The sequence below is a fragment of the Phocoena phocoena genome, chromosome X (genome assembly GCF_963924675.1).
Source record: "Phocoena phocoena chromosome X, mPhoPho1.1, whole genome shotgun sequence".
Lineage (NCBI taxonomy): Eukaryota > Metazoa > Chordata > Mammalia > Artiodactyla > Phocoenidae > Phocoena > Phocoena phocoena.
The window spans coordinates 93,000,294-93,020,928 of NC_089240.1; the positions used below are offsets into that span (position 1 = coordinate 93,000,294).

The 20,635-nt window shown below is 47.1% G+C and overlaps 1 protein-coding gene across 3 annotated transcripts in view; it reads left to right on the forward strand.

Annotated features, from left to right (window-relative positions):
• The window catches only part of TMEM164 (transmembrane protein 164), a 153,167-nt gene that overhangs the window by 110,236 nt on the left and 22,296 nt on the right, over nt 1–20,635 (forward strand). For all 3 annotated transcript variants that reach the window (XM_065901145.1, XM_065901146.1, XM_065901144.1), the window contains one exon: nt 13,239–13,317. In XM_065901145.1, the coding sequence (XP_065757217.1) occupies nt 13,239–13,317 (79 nt within the window). The remainder of the gene's footprint in view (nt 1–13,238; nt 13,318–20,635) is intronic.

Below are 20,635 nucleotides of genomic sequence, written 5' to 3' on the forward strand. Positions count from 1 at the left end.
TGGCCTTATTTCAAGCCATCTGATGCTCAAGTCCTTTGAAGGCGCTAAAATCGAGCCAGATGGCATCACAGACTGCTTGGGCTGATGAGGGACTGGAAGTTTAGTACCTTTCCTCTCGTCCCTTCCACTCTGCATGGCTCACATTTTCTGTGTGGAATCTGTAACCCAAGGCCGAGGAGAATGAGGCCTTGGTCCTGTCAGTGGTGCAAAAGGTCCTCATGGGTCCCCTTGTCACACACCCTGAGCAGGGAGGCCAGCCCTGGCTCAGTCATTCCGCAGGTGTGGTTTGGCCTCCACACACAAGCTGACTGTCTTTTGACTTGTAGCTGCCCTGGTTCCTCTGTAGGGCTTTTGAACAATCTCTGTCATTAGCCTTTCCCCTGAGTTCTGTGGAGAGAGCCATACAAATATTTACTTTCCCTCCTTGAGTAAAAAGTCAAATAACGTGTTCAGGGCTAGACTTCTATGTCCTGAAGTACCTTCTTGTGTACTCAAAGCTTCTCTCCTTTTTCCACATGAAATTCGAGCTTTGGCTCAGTCTGAAGAAGTAGTAAATCTGGTTTTGGTGACTGTGGAGCCCCCCCTGGGGTCTTGGATGGCTAGTGCCCATATGGTGGTAGCTGGGGGTAGGGCCAGGCCTTCAGGCTTCATAGTAGACCCTATTTCTGTTCCATCAGGGGAACAGCCTGGTGTTTTGATATATAATAGACAGCAGTGGTTTTAAGATTATGCATTCTGGAGCCAGGTTGCCTGGGTTCACATCCTGGCTCAGCCTTGAGACCTTGGGCAAGTTATTGAATGAAACCGCTACCGCTTTTTCTTTTTAAACAGACCTTTGGTGCAAAGGTCTGTTTAAATCATAAATCATATTTATAATTCTCGATTCATAACAAGTTTCAACATTGGTCCGTTTATGGCATGCTTTAATTTTATTCATGAGTACATTTATTTATTCATGGAGAGTATTATAAACAACTATGAACTCAACCCAACAACTAGCCACGTTGATAATACCTTACAGACGTGAGCCTATGTGCTTCCCCCACCCTGCTCCCTACGTCCATGCCCGCCACTGTGAACCACTAGCCTCAACTTTGGCTATGATTCCTTTTCTCTTTTTAAAAGTAATCTTATCCCTCTTCTCATGTACACAGAAAAATAAATATATATATATATTATATACATTATATATAATAAAATATGTAATATTTTATATATGTAAAACAGTCCTAAATAAGGTATTATATAATTGTAGTTACTTTTTGATCCTTATAAAAAGGGTATTATGTTGTATGTAGTCTTCTGGGATTTGCCTATTTTAGTCAACATTCTGTTTGTAAGATGCATCCCTATTATTGAGTATAAGTGTAGTTACATTTTCACTGTGGTGTAACATTCCATCGCAGAAACATACCACAGTGTCCTTCTTCATTCCCTTTGTGATGGGCATTTTGCTGTTGCCAGTATCTTGCTATCACAAGAAACCGGCCTGTCCTCAATTTCCTCATCTTAAAATTGGAGAATAAAAATAGGAGCTACCTCATAAGTGTGTGATGAAGGTGAAAGGAGTTAATACTCGTGAAGTGCTTAAAACAGTGCCTGGCTCATAGCACACGTTTGGCCAGTGTATTCGTTTCCTCGGGCTGCCATCGCCAATACCACAGACTGAGAAGCTTAAACAACAGAAACATTTCTTCACAGTTTTGGAGGCTACAAGTCTAAGGTCAAGGTTTCAGCAGTGTTACTTTCTTCTGAGGGCCCCCCCTCTTTGGTCCTAACCTCCTCTTCTTATAAAGACACCAGTCAGACTGGTGTATACCTTATTTTATCTTAATTACATCTGTAAAGGATCTCCAAAGAGTCAAGTTCTGAGGCACTGGGGGTTGGGGCTTCAACATATGGATTCTGGGGAGACACAACTCAGCCCATAACGGTCAGTAAGTATAAGCTATTATGACCGTCATTATCTCCATCATTACAGCTCAGGAAAATGCAACAGACTTGTTATGACATAGCCCCTGGGAGTACTCAAAAGTTAGCTCTTACTACTACTACTGCTACTACTATTATTATCATCATTATTATTATTTGGTCAGAAGCCCAGAGTTTTCTTGCCTGCCTTTTCAGAAATGACTTTTGAGGCCAGCAACAGTACTAAAGAATGGCACTTTGTGGTTTCCCAGGATGATAGGCAGCAGCTCCTAAGTCTGTTGGAGGTGAGAGGAGAGGAGCTACGAGGTTTCATTGTCACCTTGCTTAAAGGAAACTAACCAAGCAAAGGGAGGCCTTGCGGGCGAGCCAGTGGCTGACTGACCCGAAATTGCCACTCAGTAAAGTTCTGTGGGCTTGCCAGGCCTGGGCTGCTGTACCAGGAAATACACTTACACAAGTAACTGCACCACCAGAGCAAACAACGTCTTTCATGGGCTTAGAATATTTTGTTTGACATTAGGGAGCTGGCTAGCAGCCACAACTCTGCTCTCCTGCTCTCCCTCTGGAAGGCTCTGAGCACCGAGGGGGAAGTAAGGAGTAGCCCTGATAGGATCTGGACTCCAAAAGGAAGGAGCAGCTCCCCCGCGCCAGTTGCCCACCCCTCCCTCTCTCCACATCAGACCTTGAGTGTAAGATGGAATTCCATGCGCCTGGTAGGACTGTGGGCATCTGCCCGTACTGGGGCTTGGGAGTGGGCTCACAAGGGAAGATACAGTGAGAACAAGGGACTTGGGAGGGAGTCTCTAATGTGCTCTGTTGTAGTTTTTCTTATGTCAGGGTTTCCGAAAGCAAGCTCATCGCACGAGGTGAATTGTGCCGAAGCACGGCAGTAGAGGGCTGCCGCTCGCTCAGGCAAAACAGCGCCGTCTGCCCTGCTGTGGTAGCTTTTATTAAAGCATTATCTAGGTTTACACTTTAAGACTTGTTTTCTTAACATTCCAGAAATGCCAAAGTAGCAACATATGCTTTTATTGATTATACAAGCAACAGTGGGCTTTCTTGAAGACATGCCGTGCTTCGTCCTTGAGCGCAAAAGCAGCACAAAATTCCCACCATTATTTTGATTATACTGAAGTAGCACAAGGACATTTCCTTGCGTTCCCACCGTTCTGATTATACTGAGGACATCTCATGGATCAGTGCCCAAAGCACTCAATGCTTATTCGCATGCCCCCGGTTTGCCGGGGGTGGGGGGTGGGGGTGGGGGTGGGGGTGGGGGGGTGGGGGGGTGGGGGGGCGGGGCTCAAAGCAATCAGGACTGTTTGCAGTTCTGGCTTATTCACCAGCCCCCAGTTTGCTGGGTGGGGGGGCTCATGGGTCACGTCTCCTTTCCATGTCCTCAGTTATTCCACTACAGTGCTCAGATTAAAAACTAGAAAAAATTTACACTAATCATCCTTAATAGCTTAACGCATCCTCCTGGTTAAGGATGCCTGCAACACAGAGATAAGAAGAATATAACATGAAAATTCTCCTCCACCCACTCCCCAGAGATAATTGCTGCTAAGGTGTCCATTCCTCTTGTGACCTTTTTTTTTTTTTGACTTTTAAACTTTCAGCTACATGATTCATAAGTTAATGCATTAATTTGTCATAAAAATCCAACTCTCCAAATATATAGAATCCAAGTCTAAGTCTCCCCTTCCCTATCCCAACCTGTCCTCCCCAGTCCTCTTCCCCCACCCAGTTTGGTAAATATCATTCCCAGTCCTTTTCCTGTGCACTTATAGTCATCTAAAAGTACAAAGACTAATTTGGCCTTTTTCTTCTACAAAACGGATCATGCTGTGTTCGATATAGATTTGTTCTGTTTTACCTACAAATGGTTGTACCTCCTTTTTTGTAAATGGTTGCAGAGTTAATCTTCCAGAGTATTTTTTGATGACTCTCCTGCCAGTGGACATTCAGTTAACTATTTTGTTATTAGATATTTTTTTGTTATTACAAATAATGTTGCAGTGAACATCTTTATACATACAGCTTTGTTCATACATGCAAGTGTCTCTGTTGGTATAAATTTTTAGAAGTGAAATTAGTGAGTCAAAGTGAACGGGTATTTAACATTTTTTATAAATATTGACAAATTGTTCTCCAAAATGATTGCACCACCTAAGTGGCTATCGACAGATGAATGGATAAAGGAGATGTGGCACGTATATACAATGGAATATTACTCAGCCATAAAAAGAAACAAAAGTGAGTTATTTATAGTGAGGTGGATGGACCTAGAGACTGTCATACAGAGTGAAGTAAGTCAGAAAGAGAAAAACAAATACCGTATGCTGACACATATATATGGAATCTTAAAAAAAAAATCGTTCTGAAGAACCTAGGGGCAGGACAGGAATCAAGACGCAGATGTAGAGAATGGACTTGAGGACACAGGGAGGGGGAAGGGTAAGCTGGGACGAAGTGAGAGTGGCATGGCCATATATACACTACCAAATGTAAAAGAGATAGCTAGTGGGAAGCAGCCGCATAGCACAGGGAGATCAGCTCGGTGCTCTCTGACCACCTAGAGGGGTGGGATAGGGAGAGTGGGAGGGAGACGCAAGAGGGAAGAGATATGGGGATATGTGTACATGTATAACTGATTCACTTTGTTATAAAGCAGAAACTAACACACCATTGTAAAGCAATTATACTCCAATAAAGATGTTAAAAAAAAACCCAAAACACAAGCAAACAAAAAAACCAAAATGATTGCACCTTGTTTTTTCTTCCAGTTAATTATACCTTAAGATTTTGCTGTATTAGTTCATATAGATTTACCTTCTTTAAATTTATTTACATTTTAAAAACTTCCCAACTTCTTATAAAAATTTTCAAACATCCCAAAGAGTTGAAATAAGAGTATAGTGAACAATGACTGTGTACCCTCAAGCTAGATTCAGCAATTACTGTTTTTCCCTATTCACTTTCTTTTCTCTCTTTCTCTGTGTAAGTTTGCTGAATCATTTCCCCTCAAATTGCAGACATCTTGACACTTCCGTTCTGAATACTTCAGCCTACAGCTCCTAGGGAAAAGGACATTCTCTTGTATATCCACAATACCATAATCACACTCAAGATAATTATCAACAATTCTCTAATACTGTCTTCTTTATCTAATGGTCTGTTTATATTCAGATTTTCCCAGTTATCCCAGGAATGTGTTTTTTTTAAGTTTTTGTGTTTTTTTTTTAAAAAATCTGAATCCAGTCAGGTTTCAAGATTGCTTTTGTTCTCGCTCTTCAGGTTTTGTTTATTCACTTTTCAAAATCTAGGAGCACCTTGTTGTTTTCCATGGCGGCATCGTATTCTGTTCTGTGAATGTATCGTGGTTGATTTTTAGGTTGCGGGCATTACTTTTGTGGCTCCTCTAACAAGTGGTATTTAGTCCCAAAGAGTTTGAGGCACCGGTAGCCACAGTAGAAGTCTGTGGTCAGTTAATGATAATAAAGTGTTCCAAAGCCAAACTTGGTTGGCAGGAGAATTACCGAAGGCTGCATCCTTTCCCCTTGAAGGGAGATAGATTATCGTTCTAGTCTGTTCAGGTTCCTATAACAAAATACCATAAACTGTGTGGCTTATAAACCTCAGAAATCGATTTCTCACACTTCTGGAGGCTGGAAGTCTGATCAGGGTACCAGCAGGGTCAAGTGCAGACCCTTTTCCGGGTCACAGGGCAGGAAGGGCTAGGGAGCTCTCTGAGGCCTCCGATTTCATCAGAACCTAATCTCCTCCTAAAGGCCCCACCTCCTAATACCATCCCATCGGACATGAATTTGAGGGAGACACAAGCATTCAGACCATAGCAATAATCTGTTTTGATTCTCTGATTCCTAAAGGCCCCACCTCCTAATACCATCCCATCGGACATGAATTTGAGGGAGACACAAGCATTCAGACCATAGCAATAATCTGTTTTGATTCTCTGATTTCTTTGGAGAGGCTACAGTCTGGGGCTCAGCTGAGAGCAAGGTCCTCTCTTTGTAACCACCCATCCTCACTTTGCACTTCATCAGCAGCCGTGGACCCTTTTGGTAACACAAGTCCCCAGCTGGCTAGGGGAAACTCCTGGGTTGTGAACTTCCCCCACTCCCAGCACACCCCTCCCCCGTGCAGCTGTTCTCACTTCAGCTTGTCCTTCCCTCATTTCCTGGAGCCCAAGGCTAACGCTCCTCTATGTGCTCTGGCTCCCAGCCCTCCTGTCCGCTTCAGGACCTCTCACCATCCAGTGCCTCCTGCCCCTCTTGCTTCTTCAACCTCCCTCTCCCCACTGGCACCTTCCCTCCATCTATAACTATGTTCAAGTATCTCCCAATTCTGTCAATACTCTCCTTGAGCTACGACTTCCATCTCTCGCCATCCGTTCACTCTTGAAAGAGTACCATGGACAGGGGACTGCGAAGTGGGCTGCATAAGGTGTTCTATTTGGGTGCATAAAGAGAATATCAGCGTTTCTATCCCTTTTAGAATTTCATCCATTTACTTTTCTCTGTTTGTATTTCATATACATGTATATCATTTGCCTTTCAACTCTTCTCATCTTCTCCAGCCTCCTTGAGATCCAGACCCACATTCCCACTGATTTATGGGCATTTCTGCGAGGTTCTCACACTGGGCTCACAAACTCAGCCCGGTCTCAGCTTTCCTTACGCCCCTCGTCCTCCAACCTGCTTCCTTGACTGTCGGCCCCAACTTAGGGAGGAATCCCAACATCCCACCAGCCAGCTAGGCCATCAGCCTGGGGGTCATCTTTGACCTGTCCTGTCACTCCTGCTTACCCACCCCCACCCCCACCATCTGTGTCAGCTACTCAGTCCTGGTGATTCAACTTCCTTAGGTTATCTCAAACCTGCGCATCCTCTGTTCTCTCGCTGCCTCTGCCTTCAAGCTTGATTTAGACATTTCTATTCCCAGTCCCTGACACACAGCCACCAGCTGGAGCTCTGCACAACTATACATCGTACAGGACCGTCCCTACTTTTAAAGAAAAATCAAACCAAATCCAGTGCTTGATATACAGGTCCTTCCATGCTCTTTTGCTGCGCTGATGTTATCCCTTTATCTGTTAGCTTTCTCAACCAGACTATGAGCTCTTGTAGGGCAGGGACTGTGTCTTCATCACTGCCGTGTACCCAGAGCCAGACACATGACCTGCCACCTAGGAGTGTCTCAATAAATGATTCTTTTTAATTAGTTGGCCGAGAGTAAGAATGAGACTGTCATGGGTGAGAAGAGGAGAGCAGTGTTGATACTCCTTGAGAAATAAAGAAGTCTCCAGGAGAAACTCTCTCTTAGAGATGGGCCAAAAGAATGGATTGAGCTGGGAAGCTAAAGTTATCCCAGTAGTCGTCTGATAAAATAGTGATTTGTAACTTAGGGATGTGGGCAGGCCCAGGTGCCACCATCTCTTGCTGGAGGCTCTTGCTAGGGCAGAATAGTGAGGTGAAATGAGGTTCAGCTTTTGACCCAGAGAGACCTGGCATTAGTCTTGATGGCTGGAGTTGAAATCCTGGCTTTACCACTCACTGGCTGCATTGATGTTGAAAAGGAGGATGATAATAACAGCTAGCATCTATTGAGTACATATTATATGCCAGCACTGGGCCAGGAACTCTACACGAATTATTTCACCTAATTTCATCACAACTTGATGAGATAGCTTCTATTATCATTCCCACTTTACAACTGAGCCAACCGGAGCTCAGCAAGATTGTGATTTGCCCAAAGTTGCATAGCAACTAAATGATGGAGCTAGAATTTCAGTCGTAACAGCCTGACTGTAGGCTGGAGATATTCATTTGGGAGTCATCAGTATATAGATGGTATTTAGAGCCAGGAGCCTGCATAAGATTATCTAGTGAGTGAGAGTAGATAGAAAAGAAAGCCAAGGACTTGTTTCTGGGCCCCTCCAATATGTAGAGGAATTAGGAACATGGAGGTCATTGGTAACCTCAGTCAAAGCTATTTCGGGGGTTGGGGTGTGGTAGGTATGAAAATTTGATTGGAGTGGATGGAAGGATAATTCAGAGGAGAAGAAATGATGGCAGTGAGGAGAGACAAACCATTTGAGGAGTTTCTCTATAGAGGGAAGCAGAGATATGGGGGTGATAGCTGGAGGGTGCAGTGGGATCAAGAATATTTGTCTCTGGGCTTCCCTGGTGGCGTAGTGGTTGAGAGTCCGCCTGCCGATGCAGGAGACAGGGGTTCGTGCCCCGGTCCAGGAAGATCCCACATGCCGTGCCATGGCCGCGGAGCCTGCGCGTCTGGAACCTGTGCTCCGCAACGGGAGAGGCCACAACAGTGAGAGGCCTGCGTACTGCAAAAAAAAAAAAAAAAAAAAAAGAATATTTGTCTCTTAGAGAGGGTGGGAGGGAGACACAAGAGGGAGGAGATATGGGGATATGTGTATATGTATAACTGATTCACTTTGTTATACAGCAGAAACTAACACACCATTGTAAAGCAATTATACTCCAATGAAGATGTTAAAAAAAAAAAGAACTTTTGTCTCTAGATGAACGACTTTGTAGCTTGTTTTATGATAGGAATGATCCAGTGAAAAAGGGGACAAATTGCTGGTGGTGCGTCCCCGAGTAGACGAGAAAGGATAGGACCTAGTGCAGGAATGGGGACTAGCCTTAGCCAGCAGCATGGGTGGGGACGCTGCAAGGAGGATGGCGACGTGGAGGTGGGAGCTTGTTGATGTTCTCTTCCAGTTGCCCCCTTTTCCCCCAATGAACTAGAAAGCCATGCCACCAGCCGAGGGGGAGGATGGGGGAACGTTTGAGGAACACAGCAGAAGTTATGAAATAGTGATAGGAATCGTTCAGGAGAGAGGAGAGTGAACGGACTTGAATGTGGTTGGATTATAAGGTCGCATTAAGGGCCCGCTCAAAGTTTGCAGTCATGAATTTCAAGGGTTAACAGCATAGCTTCACGTTTTTCTCCAGCCGTGCTTACTTGCATGGTAGAGGCACGGAAAAGGGTTGAAAATGTATGGGAGGGAGTAATGGCCAAGTATAGAAGTGAGGACATGAGGTAGGTGACGGCCAGCAAAACAGTGGAGGATCAGATGTGGGTCCTAGTGAAGGTGGAGGATTATTAGTCGGGATGTGAGGGGCGCGGAGTGATTGGGTAGATAGGAGGTGGTGGTTGGAGAGTGGGGTGCATGACAGAGTTTATGGAAGGGTTGGAGGTGTTGGCAGTGACAGGTATGATCATGGGGATAAAGGGCTGAGGTGAGATGGAGGTGAGACCCTCGAGGGGAATGGAGTTCAAGGCATTAGAAACCAGTGTGTGCTAAATATTGAAAACATGGGAATTTTGACAAAGGCATGTTGGACGGCAGTGCCAGGGAGGGTCCAGAGTTGAGTTCTACAAGGAGAGTAGTGGGTGGGAGAGACTGACGACATAAGGTTCAGATCAGGGCAGCGGTTAGGAAGGAGACACCTTGTACCCGGCCCAGGGGTACAAGGTGACATGGGAGGGAAAGCACCCACCACTTGAGAGGGCTGTAGGGATAGCTGTGTCCTCAGGGGGGCGACCAGGTTTTCATCAAAGTAAGAAGGTCAAGGGACCGCTCAGAGAAGAGTTCGAAGATGGAGGGGATTTTGCAGATGATAGTGGGTTCCAGGGGATAGAGGGGAAGGGTTTCCAGCGTCGGGGAGCAGTGGAAGGTGCTCTCAGATTCGGGCTTGTAGAGAGCCATATGGAGGTTAGAGTTCAGCTGTTGGGCGGGGACCTGGGAGTCTTGGGCTTCTTACGGTAACGGAAGTAACCAGGGACATTTGGCACACGGGGATGGGCGGTCTTCACGGCAGAGTTGTGGTGGTGTGGCTGTCAGAGGGCGGAGGGTCGGTAGGAAGGAGGTCGGGGATCTCGCCATGGATGGAACCCGTGCGCTTCATATTTCGGCCAGTCCGATTCCAGAGGCCTGGAGAACTTTACCCGTCTACTCTTTTGGTTCTGAAAAAAGATGTTGACTTGGACATGAGAAGGAAGTTATGACTTATGTAGCTTAAAATGTTTTTATTGCCTTTGGCTTTCCATTGCAGTGATGTAGGACTTTCTGTCTAAAGCCTCGGGAATCCCCCAGCTGAAAAGGAGCCCAGATATGTACATTAGACTCGAGTTCCAGATGCGCGTTCTGGAGGGCAGAGACGAATTAGCCAAGTGGAACTTCTTCTGGGGGAAGTAAGACACTTCACAGATAGTGTTTATGAAATGGGTATCTTGCAATAATTAAGTGAGATAAGACACATGAAAGTATTTAACGCAGTGCGCGGTACATAAGTACTTTCTAAATATTCTTTGTTATTAAATGTCCACTGGTAGGTTCTTGCGTTCAGCTCCCTTCCCTGCCACTTGTGTGGTTTTCTTATGTTGCCCTCCTTCTCCTTCATCCCTTTCCCTTCCTCTCCCTGGCCTTAGCTGTCAGCGGTGCCCACACCTAGTCGAACGCTCTCTGTATCCTTCTGAGGTAGAGAACTCTTGGAATAGGGGGAGAGGCCGCCCTCAGAGGAAAGACGCTGCTGTTGGGGCCGGTCTCCTGGCCACCCCAGCTGAGATCTGTGACCGAGGTGTCTCCAGAGTCCCGGTGGGAGCTGAGAGACCTGTATTGCAGGCCAAGCTTGGCCACTGTGAAGGCGGGCATCACGTGAACAGGGAGGGACCGGGTCCAGGCCCCAGGTGGAGGACAATTGCTGATCCTGTTTTGCTAATGTGCTTCTATTACCACTCTCCTTGTTAACAGGGGCTCAGTTCCACTGCGCATCTCCCCTGCGCATCTCCCAGGTGTCAGGATTTTGTGGGAGGGAAGGAGCGGGGCATAGGGTAGGGGAGCGTACAAGCTAAGAGTATAAACTCGAGAGCCAGACTGCCTGGGTTTGAACCCTGATTCTGTCACCAGATGAGGCCTGTGCCCTTGGGTAAGTTATCTAACTTCTCTGTGCCTCAATTTCTCATCTCTAAAGTGGAGTTAATGGGAACAGTTACAGGTGAATTAATAGGTGAACTGACAGTTAACAAAACGCTTAATGGTTCCTGGCATGCAATAAGGATTCTACAAATGTTTGTTTTAGTAAAATTTTTTAAAATGTTTTTACAGCAATCTTATAACTATTTTAATTTTACTGGTGCCAAAACTGGGATGGAGAGGTTAAGTGACTCGCCCGAGGCCACAGGGACGTTAACTGGCGGAATCAAATCTAGAATAGGAATTTGGCAGACTCGAAAGTCCTTGCTTGCGGCCGCAATGCTGAACTGCCTCCCTGGACCAGCCTGGTGGGGAGTTTGCTTTCTAGAAGGGCTGTGAGGGAAGGGAAAGCAAGTGGGCACCGTGAGTCTAGGTGGGTAAATAGTGGCTGGAGTCTGAGACTTCAGCAATGGGGATACTGCTTGGGGACCTGGCTGGGACCCGGGTGAGCCCAGTTCTCTGCTCCCTGCTGTGGGAGCAGCAGGGAGAGGTCTAGTCCCTTAGGCGCCAGAGAGCTGAGCCTTCCCGAGCCCTTTGCCTTCTTGCCTGCTTTCTGTGTGACCGCAGTCCAGTCAGTTAATTTAAGGTAGTAGAGTGTCCCAGACCACGTTACTCTGAGGGTCCCCGTGGGCCTCTCAGGCCTCCAAAGTTACCTCCTGCTGGTGGTTTCCTCCACTGTGAAACCCCATGACCCCTTAAAGCTACTCCGGCGAGGTCTACAGAGACGCCTGGAACCTCATTTCTCTTTCTGGGATCTTACATTTCTTTCTGTGAGCATAAAATAATAGTCGATTATCATCTGGGTCCTTGGGAAATTTTCCTTCCGAGTCGGTTTTTATTTTCAAGAGCCAGACCGGTGACTCTGTCCAGGGTCTGCAGTCATCTCAGCTCCCATTCTGGGAGCTCTGCCATCTTTTGGTTTGGGCCCTTGGGTTCCTGGGTGTCGGGAGCCCAGAACTGGGTCCTCTCATGAGCTCACATGTTTGGTTCTGCGCTCGCCCTGTTGGGCACAGTGAGGCAGCTGACCCTTGCCCTGGGTGTCCTTGTTTCTCTGGGCTTCCCCTTGGCGGTGGGGGGGGGGGAGGTTTGTGGGTGTGCGTGTGTGTATCTGTGTGTGTGTGTCTGTGTAGGGCTGTGTAAGCCCCGGAGGCCAGGCCTCTTGCCAGCAGCTGCAGTTCTTTTCCCAAAATTGAGTTAGCCGCTCAGCTGTTTCCACTCTCCCCCCACTGCCAAGCGCTGCAGCACGGTCCCCGTGCCAGGTGGAAAGCGCACTCTGCTTTGGTAATTTAGAGCTTCCATTTTGAGAGAACTGGGAAACAGGAGTGAATGAGTGGGCACGTTGGATGGAAGGAGGGTGGGGACATTCTTTTTGGCAAAAGCTACGCCAGAACTGGCCCAGCTGCTTGGTCTTCACCCAAAATTAGGGCTAACCCTGGACTGACCCCAAGTATCCAGTGGAGAAACTCTTTATTCTTGGATCTAGACCTAACCAGACCTGGCAATCAATATTTTTTAATCTGCAAAATGGGAATAATAAATCCTAGCCCATATGTTCTTCATGTCAAATGAGAAGTAAGCTTTTAAGTGGTCCGTCAGCTGCTCACCAGGAGCAGGAAATGACGCAAGCCTGTGTTTCTTCAAGTATATTTCTGCAGAACACTAAGTGCTGTTTTTTTTTTTTTTTTAACAAAGGCACTGGTTAAGCAGCCTTCTTTTTTTTTTTTTTTTTTTTGTTTTTGCGGTACGCAGGCCTCTCACTGTTGTGGCCCCTCCCGTTGCGGAGCACAGGCTCCGGACGCGCAGGCTCAGCGGCCATGGCTCACGGGCCCAGCCGCTCCGCCGCATGTGGGATCTTCCCGGACCGGGGCACGAACCCGTGTCCCCTGCATCGGCAGGCGGACTCTCAACCACTGCGCCACCAGGGAAGCCCAGGCAGCCTTCTTTGCACAGACCCCACAGGTCCTTAATCTACCACTAATATACATGGTGAATCTCCAAGGGGATAGATTGTAGGTAACATTTCTTAAATTTTTCGCCAAACTTTCTCAGCGGAGCAGTTTTCAAGTACCATCTCTGCAAAATACACTTTGGAAGATGCCAGCGTAGGTCATAGGTATATTCATTTCATCCTTTTTTCTCTAATTGCAAAGGGAGTTGAACTGGTTGAAGTGCGTGGGGTTGCTAAGATGTGGGTCCTTGGGAGCGAGGGCGTTCAGCTTCAGAATCTGTTGGAATGAGTGCTTCCTGCTCTGAAACACTTCTCTCTCTCCTGTCCTTACAGCTCCCCTTTGAATTGGAGATTTACTACATTCAGCATGTTATGCTCTACGTGGTACCCATCTACCTGCTCTGGAAAGGAGGTAAGGCCAGCAGGCCCCACCCCTATGCCATCCCGACACCTAGCCTCACCCTTCTGTTTGGGGCCCTCACAACCTCTTGGGTGCCTATCAGAATCTTGAGGTGCTGCCTGGCTGGGTCTGTGCAGACACCAGGCAGTGGGAAAACAACGGGCACAGGTGAGGCCCGCAAAGAGCCTGGTGGCTTTCCAGAACCATCCTTTGTGTGGGTGAGCTCGGTGCCACTGACGGCCTGTCCTAGGGCCGAGGCCTCAGGCTCTTCGTCCATGGTGGCGTTGGGTTTTCACGGAGCCTCACGCACTCCGTCACTCGCTTCTGCTTGTGCCTTCTCCCGGCCTCAGTGTGCATAGGCCGGGAGCATAGGGTGCATAGGCCGGGAGCATAGGGTACAAGAAGAGAAGGACCTTGTGCTTTTGTTCATTATACCCATCCTCTCAGAACTAAAAAAGGTATTGAAACGGGCAAGAAGTCCAGAAACTGGGATTATGGGATTGAGGGAAGAGGCAGGTGAAAGAGCAGTGACCTTCATGTAAAACAAAGCATCGAAAATCTTCAACTGATCATCAGGGGAGAGACCGCCAACCTGGTCAGGAAGTTGATCTCTTTGTGACCTCACAATGACCCTTAAATGATCCCCTCCCTCTACTGTGTAGTAGACAAACGAGAAGGGGAGACTGGCTGTGAGAGCCCCGTTCTCGATGTTCTGACCTTCCCGGAAGGCCCTGTACCTGGAAATCATCCTCTTCTAGTCATAGCCACCAGCCTCTCTATCTTGGTTGCTGGGACTTTTCTGGGAGACCAACCTCACCCCAGGCAGCAAGGGTTTCATTTCTATCACGTGAAGCCACATGGACCCTAAAACCCACTGGGAGATCGTTTGGAAGTCGTGCTTCCTCTAACTCAGGAATTCTAGCAAATCTTAAGAACTCCTGGCACGAGGGAGCCTCAAGGACCAGTCAACCGGGGGACATGCTGGAGGATGGGAACTGTTGCTCTCCATGGAGTCTACTTACAGTCAAGGGTCCCTGGTTTCTGTCAGTTAGGACTCTTCTTAGGACCTGTCTCTAAATATTCTTTGAGGCTGTCTTTACCCTGTATAGCCACTTGGGGTCTCACACTGTCAAAGAGCACTTCCTTTTAATTTGCACTAAACACACTCTTTTTCCCCACTGAGCTTTTAGAGAGGTCTGACGTTCCAATATCTAGGTGACTTGTGCCATTTCTCAGGTCTGTCCCCTGTGGCACAGGAAATAGCTTCCTAATAATATGTTAAGTCTCAGAGATACACTCATTCGGAAGGGAACCAGGCAGGAAGCTGTCCCAGGGCTCCAGAGCCCCACCACTCATGGTTCCTGGTTTCTGAGGTGTGGGATGCAAGTTCTGGCCAAATGTGCATGGCTATTAGTTAAACCTGTTTGTGCTCTGAGGTGCCATAAAAGTCTGTCAGTTGGCCGAGCCAGAGTGGTCTGACACGGAAAATACCCAGTAGCCTCTACGTCCCCCGCCTCTTCAAAAAATCCCACCATCTGGGAAGCTACACTTTCTAGAAGTGGCTGATTCCACTGCAGCCTTCTATTGAATCTGTTGCTGCACTGTTTGGGGGAACTGAGCTAAGGAAGTAGGGATTCCAAAGTCTTAGTTCCAGTTTACTTATTTGTTTACTGTGAGTGAGCCTTTCCCCTCTCGTCTGGTGCCTGGCCTTGAAAAGAGGCTGTGATAGTAGTAACAGTAATGGCAACCACAGTGTAACTATCAATGCCTACTTTTTATTGAGCGTTTTCTGTGCAGGATACTGTGCTAGGCATGTTTTGTGTATGTCCCCATCACAGCTAACCTGGTGAAAAATCCTCCTTCCACAGAGGGGGAAAAAAAAAAAATCAAGGCTCAGGAAGGTTAGGTACCTTGCCCTGCAGCTTGGATTCAAAGCCTGGCCTTGATTCTCTCACACACCACGTTGTCCTAAAAGACAGATGTGTGTCTCCTGACCACATCAGGCTGGGAATCAGCCCTCCAGCCTGCCCTGCTTCAGCCAGTCACTCAACACAGACAGGTGTACCTCATTTTATTGTACTTTGCTTTATCGTGTTTTGTTTCGTTTTGTTTTTTTTTACAAATTAAAGGTTTGTGGCAACCCTGCATTGTCAGAGGATGGTTAGCATTTTTTAGCAATAAAGTATTTTCTAATGAAGGTATGTACTTTGTTTTTTTAGCCATAATGCTATTGCACACTTAGTAGACTACAGTATAACGTAAACGTAACTCTGATATGTGCTGGGAAACCAAATAAATCATGCGGCTCACTTTATTGCTCTGTTCGCTTTATGGCCGTGGTCTGCAACCAAATCCGCAGTAACTCCGAGGTGTGCCGGGATCTGTTCAGCACCTACTATGTGCAGAGCATTTGCGCTAGGGAATCAGAGACGAACCAGAAAGGCCCAGTCCTTCCACAGGGAGTCCCTGTCTGATAGAGAAGACAGGTGTAATACAGCGTGACAAGTGCAACTGTGAGAGCGTGATAGGATTTCCGAAGCCTTGTTCGCCTTCCCTGCTTTACCATTTCTGGGCTCTTGTGTGCTCTTGGCTTCCTTTCTGGCTCTTTGCTGTCATCTGCTGTTCACTTGGGGGAAATTATGAGCATATAGAGGAAATGAAAAATCTGGATTTCCTGAGGTTGGTTTTACCTTCACGTGAGCCTTGGATGTAGGCCTTGCAGAGGGGGCGTGGATCTGGAGTGAACAGTGGGAAAAGTATTCCCTGAAAACCAAAAAGCTGAGAGTTTGGGGCTTCTCTTCCCTAATAAAAGTCTTGTAAATTTCCAGAGCTAGCTGGCTCAGGAGTTTTTACCCAAGGCCAGACAGCTCTCCTTTATGTACCTCCCACGCCCGGGAACCCTGTTTCCCTGAAAGGCAGGGTACTGCTTCTCCCGTGGTTTGGGGGTGTCTGGGGGGTGCTGAGTGGGAATCTCATTCCGCCCTCATTTCTGCAGCCCTTCGGCGCCACCACAGTAAACATGACCTCCCCTGTCCACACTGCTCTTTTCTTCCTCCAGCCGGGCTCTTTATTTCTCTTTCCTTTCCTCCCAACTCTGACTTTGGCCGTGTGCAAGTCCACCCTTACCCCCAGCTCTTCACAGAACACAAAGTCCTCCCAGCTCTTGCCTGAAACTCCCTTTAACGGAGGCTGTTCTCTCTGCTTGGCCCTTTGTGCCGCCCGGCTCTCCACTGTCTCTTCCAGACCACTGTCTCGCCTCTGCCTTCTCTGACAGTGCTTTCTCCTCTACCATCTCTCTTTTTCACTACCACCACCACCTAAACCTCTTGGTCACTTCTCCCACGTTCCGCCGTGCCTTTGGCCCATGGCTCTCTCACTGTGTTCATTACAACTCTAGCCAGCATCCTGAGAGCCTTCCGGTGAGGGGCACTCCTCCCACCCCCAGCTTCTTAAGGTTTGGGCTTCTTAATTGCAGTGACTTCTGGATCCCCTTTAGCCACCTGGCCCTTGCTTTCCACTAAAACTCTTCTATCTGAGATCATAAGCCTTTATGTCCTTTTCTTTGACCCACATATCTACTCCTTTTCAACCTCCCCTTTTCCCCGGTCAGCTTGTGCCACTGTGACCAATTACTGGGACTTTCCCTTCACCAGCTCCTGAGACTGTCTCACTCCCTTGTCCCATCCACCGGGATTAGTGTCTAATCCCAGTGTCCAGTCTTAGTCTACTGAGAAAATCTCTCGGATCACTCAGATTTGGGCCGCAGAAATCCCATGGTCTCTGTTATAATTGAGCTCTCAACAGCATCGCTCGCTTATTTTCTGTCTTTCACCGGCTCCTCCACATGCTGCCCTCAGAAGTCATATGCCAAAGCTTTAGCGCCCTCCCCAAACTTCCTGTCCAGTCTATTCAAACTTCCAGTCCTCTCCACTTTCAGTAGACGTTCTCCCAATAAATGACTGGGGAAATACAGACTTGCTGGTGTGAATTTTCCCGCAGCGACCTCTCTCCACTTGATAAGTTTCTTTAACCACGCCCATCCTTAGGTTCCTCCCTCCCGTCTTGGAGGGAGTGGTGTTCCTCCAGCACATGGCTGGTCCCACACCCCGGTGTGGTTGCCACACATCCCTTCCACCTTCTCTGGAACCTCATCCCATCAATAAGTCCCTTGTTTGTCCGGATTTTCAATGCTTCACTACTGGCTTTTCAGTCTTCCCTATTCTAAAAAGCTTTAACTCCACACAACTCCATTTTTCATCCTCCCTGTCAGCTAAGCATCTTTAAAAAATAGTCCAGGGCTTCCCTGGTGGCGCAGTGGTTGAGAGTCCGCCTGCCGATGCAGGGGACGCGGGTTCGTGTCCCGGTCCGGGAAGATCCCACGTGCCGCGGAGCGGCTGGGTCCGTGAGCCATGGCCGCTGAGCCTGCGCGTCCGGAGCCTGTGCTCCACAACGGGAGAGGCCACAGCAGTGAGAGGCCCGTGTACTGCAAAAAAAAAAAAAAAAAAAAAAAAAAAAAAGTCCAAACGATATTTCCTGAATTTCAGTTCTTTGGACATAATAAGTTTTGCCTTATTCATTATAATCACCTGTATTATTATATATGTAATATTTGATCTGTTGATTTTTTTTCCTAAGATATATTTGTTTTTAAGAGAAGCCTTATACTCTCTGTGAAATCCTGGATTCAGTACACTGGTTATCTATTTTAATACACCTTAAATATATAACTTTTAAATTAAAAACAAAATGTTTGCTACCTGAAATCACCTCATGAATAGGACATAACTTTTTTTTTTACATCTGTATTGGAGTATAATTGCTTTACAATGGTGTGTTAGTTTCTGCTTTATAACAAAGTGAGTCAGTTATACATATACATATGTTCCCATATCTCTTCCCTCTTGCGTCTCCCTCCCTCCCACCCTCCCTATCCCACCCCTCTAGGTAGTCAGAGAGCACCGAGCTGATCTCCCTCTGCTATGCGGCTGCTTCCCACTAGCTATCGGTTTTACGTTTGGTAGTGTGTATATGTCCATGCCACTCTCTCACTTTGTAGGACATAACTTTGAGTGACTCTTGTCTGCATCTGATGAGCCCTCTTTTTAGTTACGTTTCATTCATCAGAATGTTGCCATCTGATGCCTACCCACACTGCCCACCTCTTCATGGAAACAGCACTTCTAAAGATTACCAACAACTGTGTGACCAAATCTAATGGCCGTCTCTCAGGCTTCATCCTGCCCGCACTCTTTGCTGCGTTGGATGTTGTTGAACACTCCTTTTTGGAATGTTCTACTCTCAGGGCTTCCAGCATCCCCCCCCCCCCCGCTCCCGGCTTGCCCACCTCACTGACCATGCCTTCCCGAGTCTCCTGCAGGAGTTCTCTTTCCTCTGTCCCCACAGTTCTGTTCTGGCCTCACCTCTTGCTCTGCTACTCCCGGCGTGGTCTCATGTGCTTACACAACTTAGCCACCAGTCTGTGCAGTGATGGCCACCACATTGCCCTCTGCAGCCCGGAATCTTAGGAGATTCCTTTTCATGTTGTTAACTCAAGCATCTCCACCTGAATATGTCAAGCATACTCAAGATATGCTTGATACTCAAGATATCATATCAAGATAGTCAAGATATCATAAGCTCATCTTGTCTGTGCGTACTCATTACCTTCCCCATCAGCTCTGCTTCTCTTCTGAGGCTTTTGACAGGTAGCACCACCAGTCACCCCAGGTAGAACCTGGGAATCATCCCTACCCTCGCACCTATTTCATCCATTCATCTAACACATACGTCTTCATCCGTTTGGGCTGCCATAGCCAGATACTACTGACTGGGTAGCTTTTAAACAACAGAAATTTATTGCTCACAGTTCTGGAGGCTGGGAATTCTGAGATCAAGTCACCAGCATGGTCACCTTCTTGTGAGGCCCCTCTTCCCGGTTCCTAGCTGGCCCCTTCTCACTGTGCCCTCACATGGTGGATGGGATTAGGGATCCCTCTAGAGTGTCTTTTATAAGGGCACTAATCCCATTCATGAGGGCTTCACCCTCATGGCCTAAGCACCTCCCAAAGGCCCCACCTCCTAATACGTTCACATTGGGGGTTAGAATTTTACCACGTGAATTTTGGGGGACACAAACATTCAAACCATAGCGACATATTTACACGTGCCCTTTTTCTGCCAGCCTCTGCGCTGGCCACTGGGGGGCCCTGATGAGCGAAAATCAGACCCCACCCCTTCCCTCATAGAATTCCTAATGTAGTGGGGGGAGCCAGATGTGAATTCAGTAATCACACAAATGGACGTATAGTTAGAACTGAGCTAAGTACTCTGAAGGAAAGGAACGTGCTTTTTTGAGAGCCTAGAACAAAACAAGCTGACTTAGTATGGAAGTTCTGGGGGGAGTTCCCTGAGGAAGTGACATTTCAACTGAGATCTCAAGGATGAGTCGGAGTTTACTAGGTAAGTGTAGGCTTAAAGGAGGTGAACCCTTGTAACTGGACAAAATGGCAGATATGCCAGCACCTCAGCAGGAGGGAGAACTGGAGGGAGGGCAGATGACCCTGGGCCTGAGGGGCAGATATGGAGGGCTTTTGTGGTCAGGGGCTTGGCCTTTATTCTAAGAGCTGTAGAAAGCCAGTGAAAGTTTTAAGAAGGGGCATAGCATCAGCTTGTTTTTCCTATTGATTCTTTTCTTGTGTAATTCATTGATATAGCTCTGTATCCAAGATACAGAAAGCCATTCTGTGAAAAAAACACCTTCCCACCCCTTCCCCCATTCACAGCAACAAGTCCACAGGTTACCACCATTGTTGTTTTTGGCATATCCTCCCAGCATTTCTCTCTTTTTTGTATATATAAGTAAGTTTTTAAAATAGTTTATTTTCTTCTTAACACACACATCCCCAAATAGCATACCACACAACTGTTTTGTTGCTGTTACTATTTTGCTTGGCTCTGTGTCTTAAAGAGCTTTCCAAGTAAGCCCATAGGAAGCTTTCTCATCCACAGCAGCACGTGTTCTGTTGGGTGGATGATAAAATACAGGGTAATAAAAATGGCAACACTTTATGTAGCACTGTGATGTGCCATTGTTTCAAGCTCTTCCCATACATTAACTCATTGAATCCCCACCACAATCCTCTCAGGTAGGTAGGTGTTATGTCATCTCCGTTTTACAGATGAGGAAACATGCTCAGATAGTAAGTAGCCGAACCGGGATTTGAACTCGGTGGTGCGGCTTTTGGACACAGCACGAGGCTACAACACTCTACTGTAATTTATTTATCCCATCTCCCCTTGATAGACATTTAGGTTGTTTCCAACCTCTCAC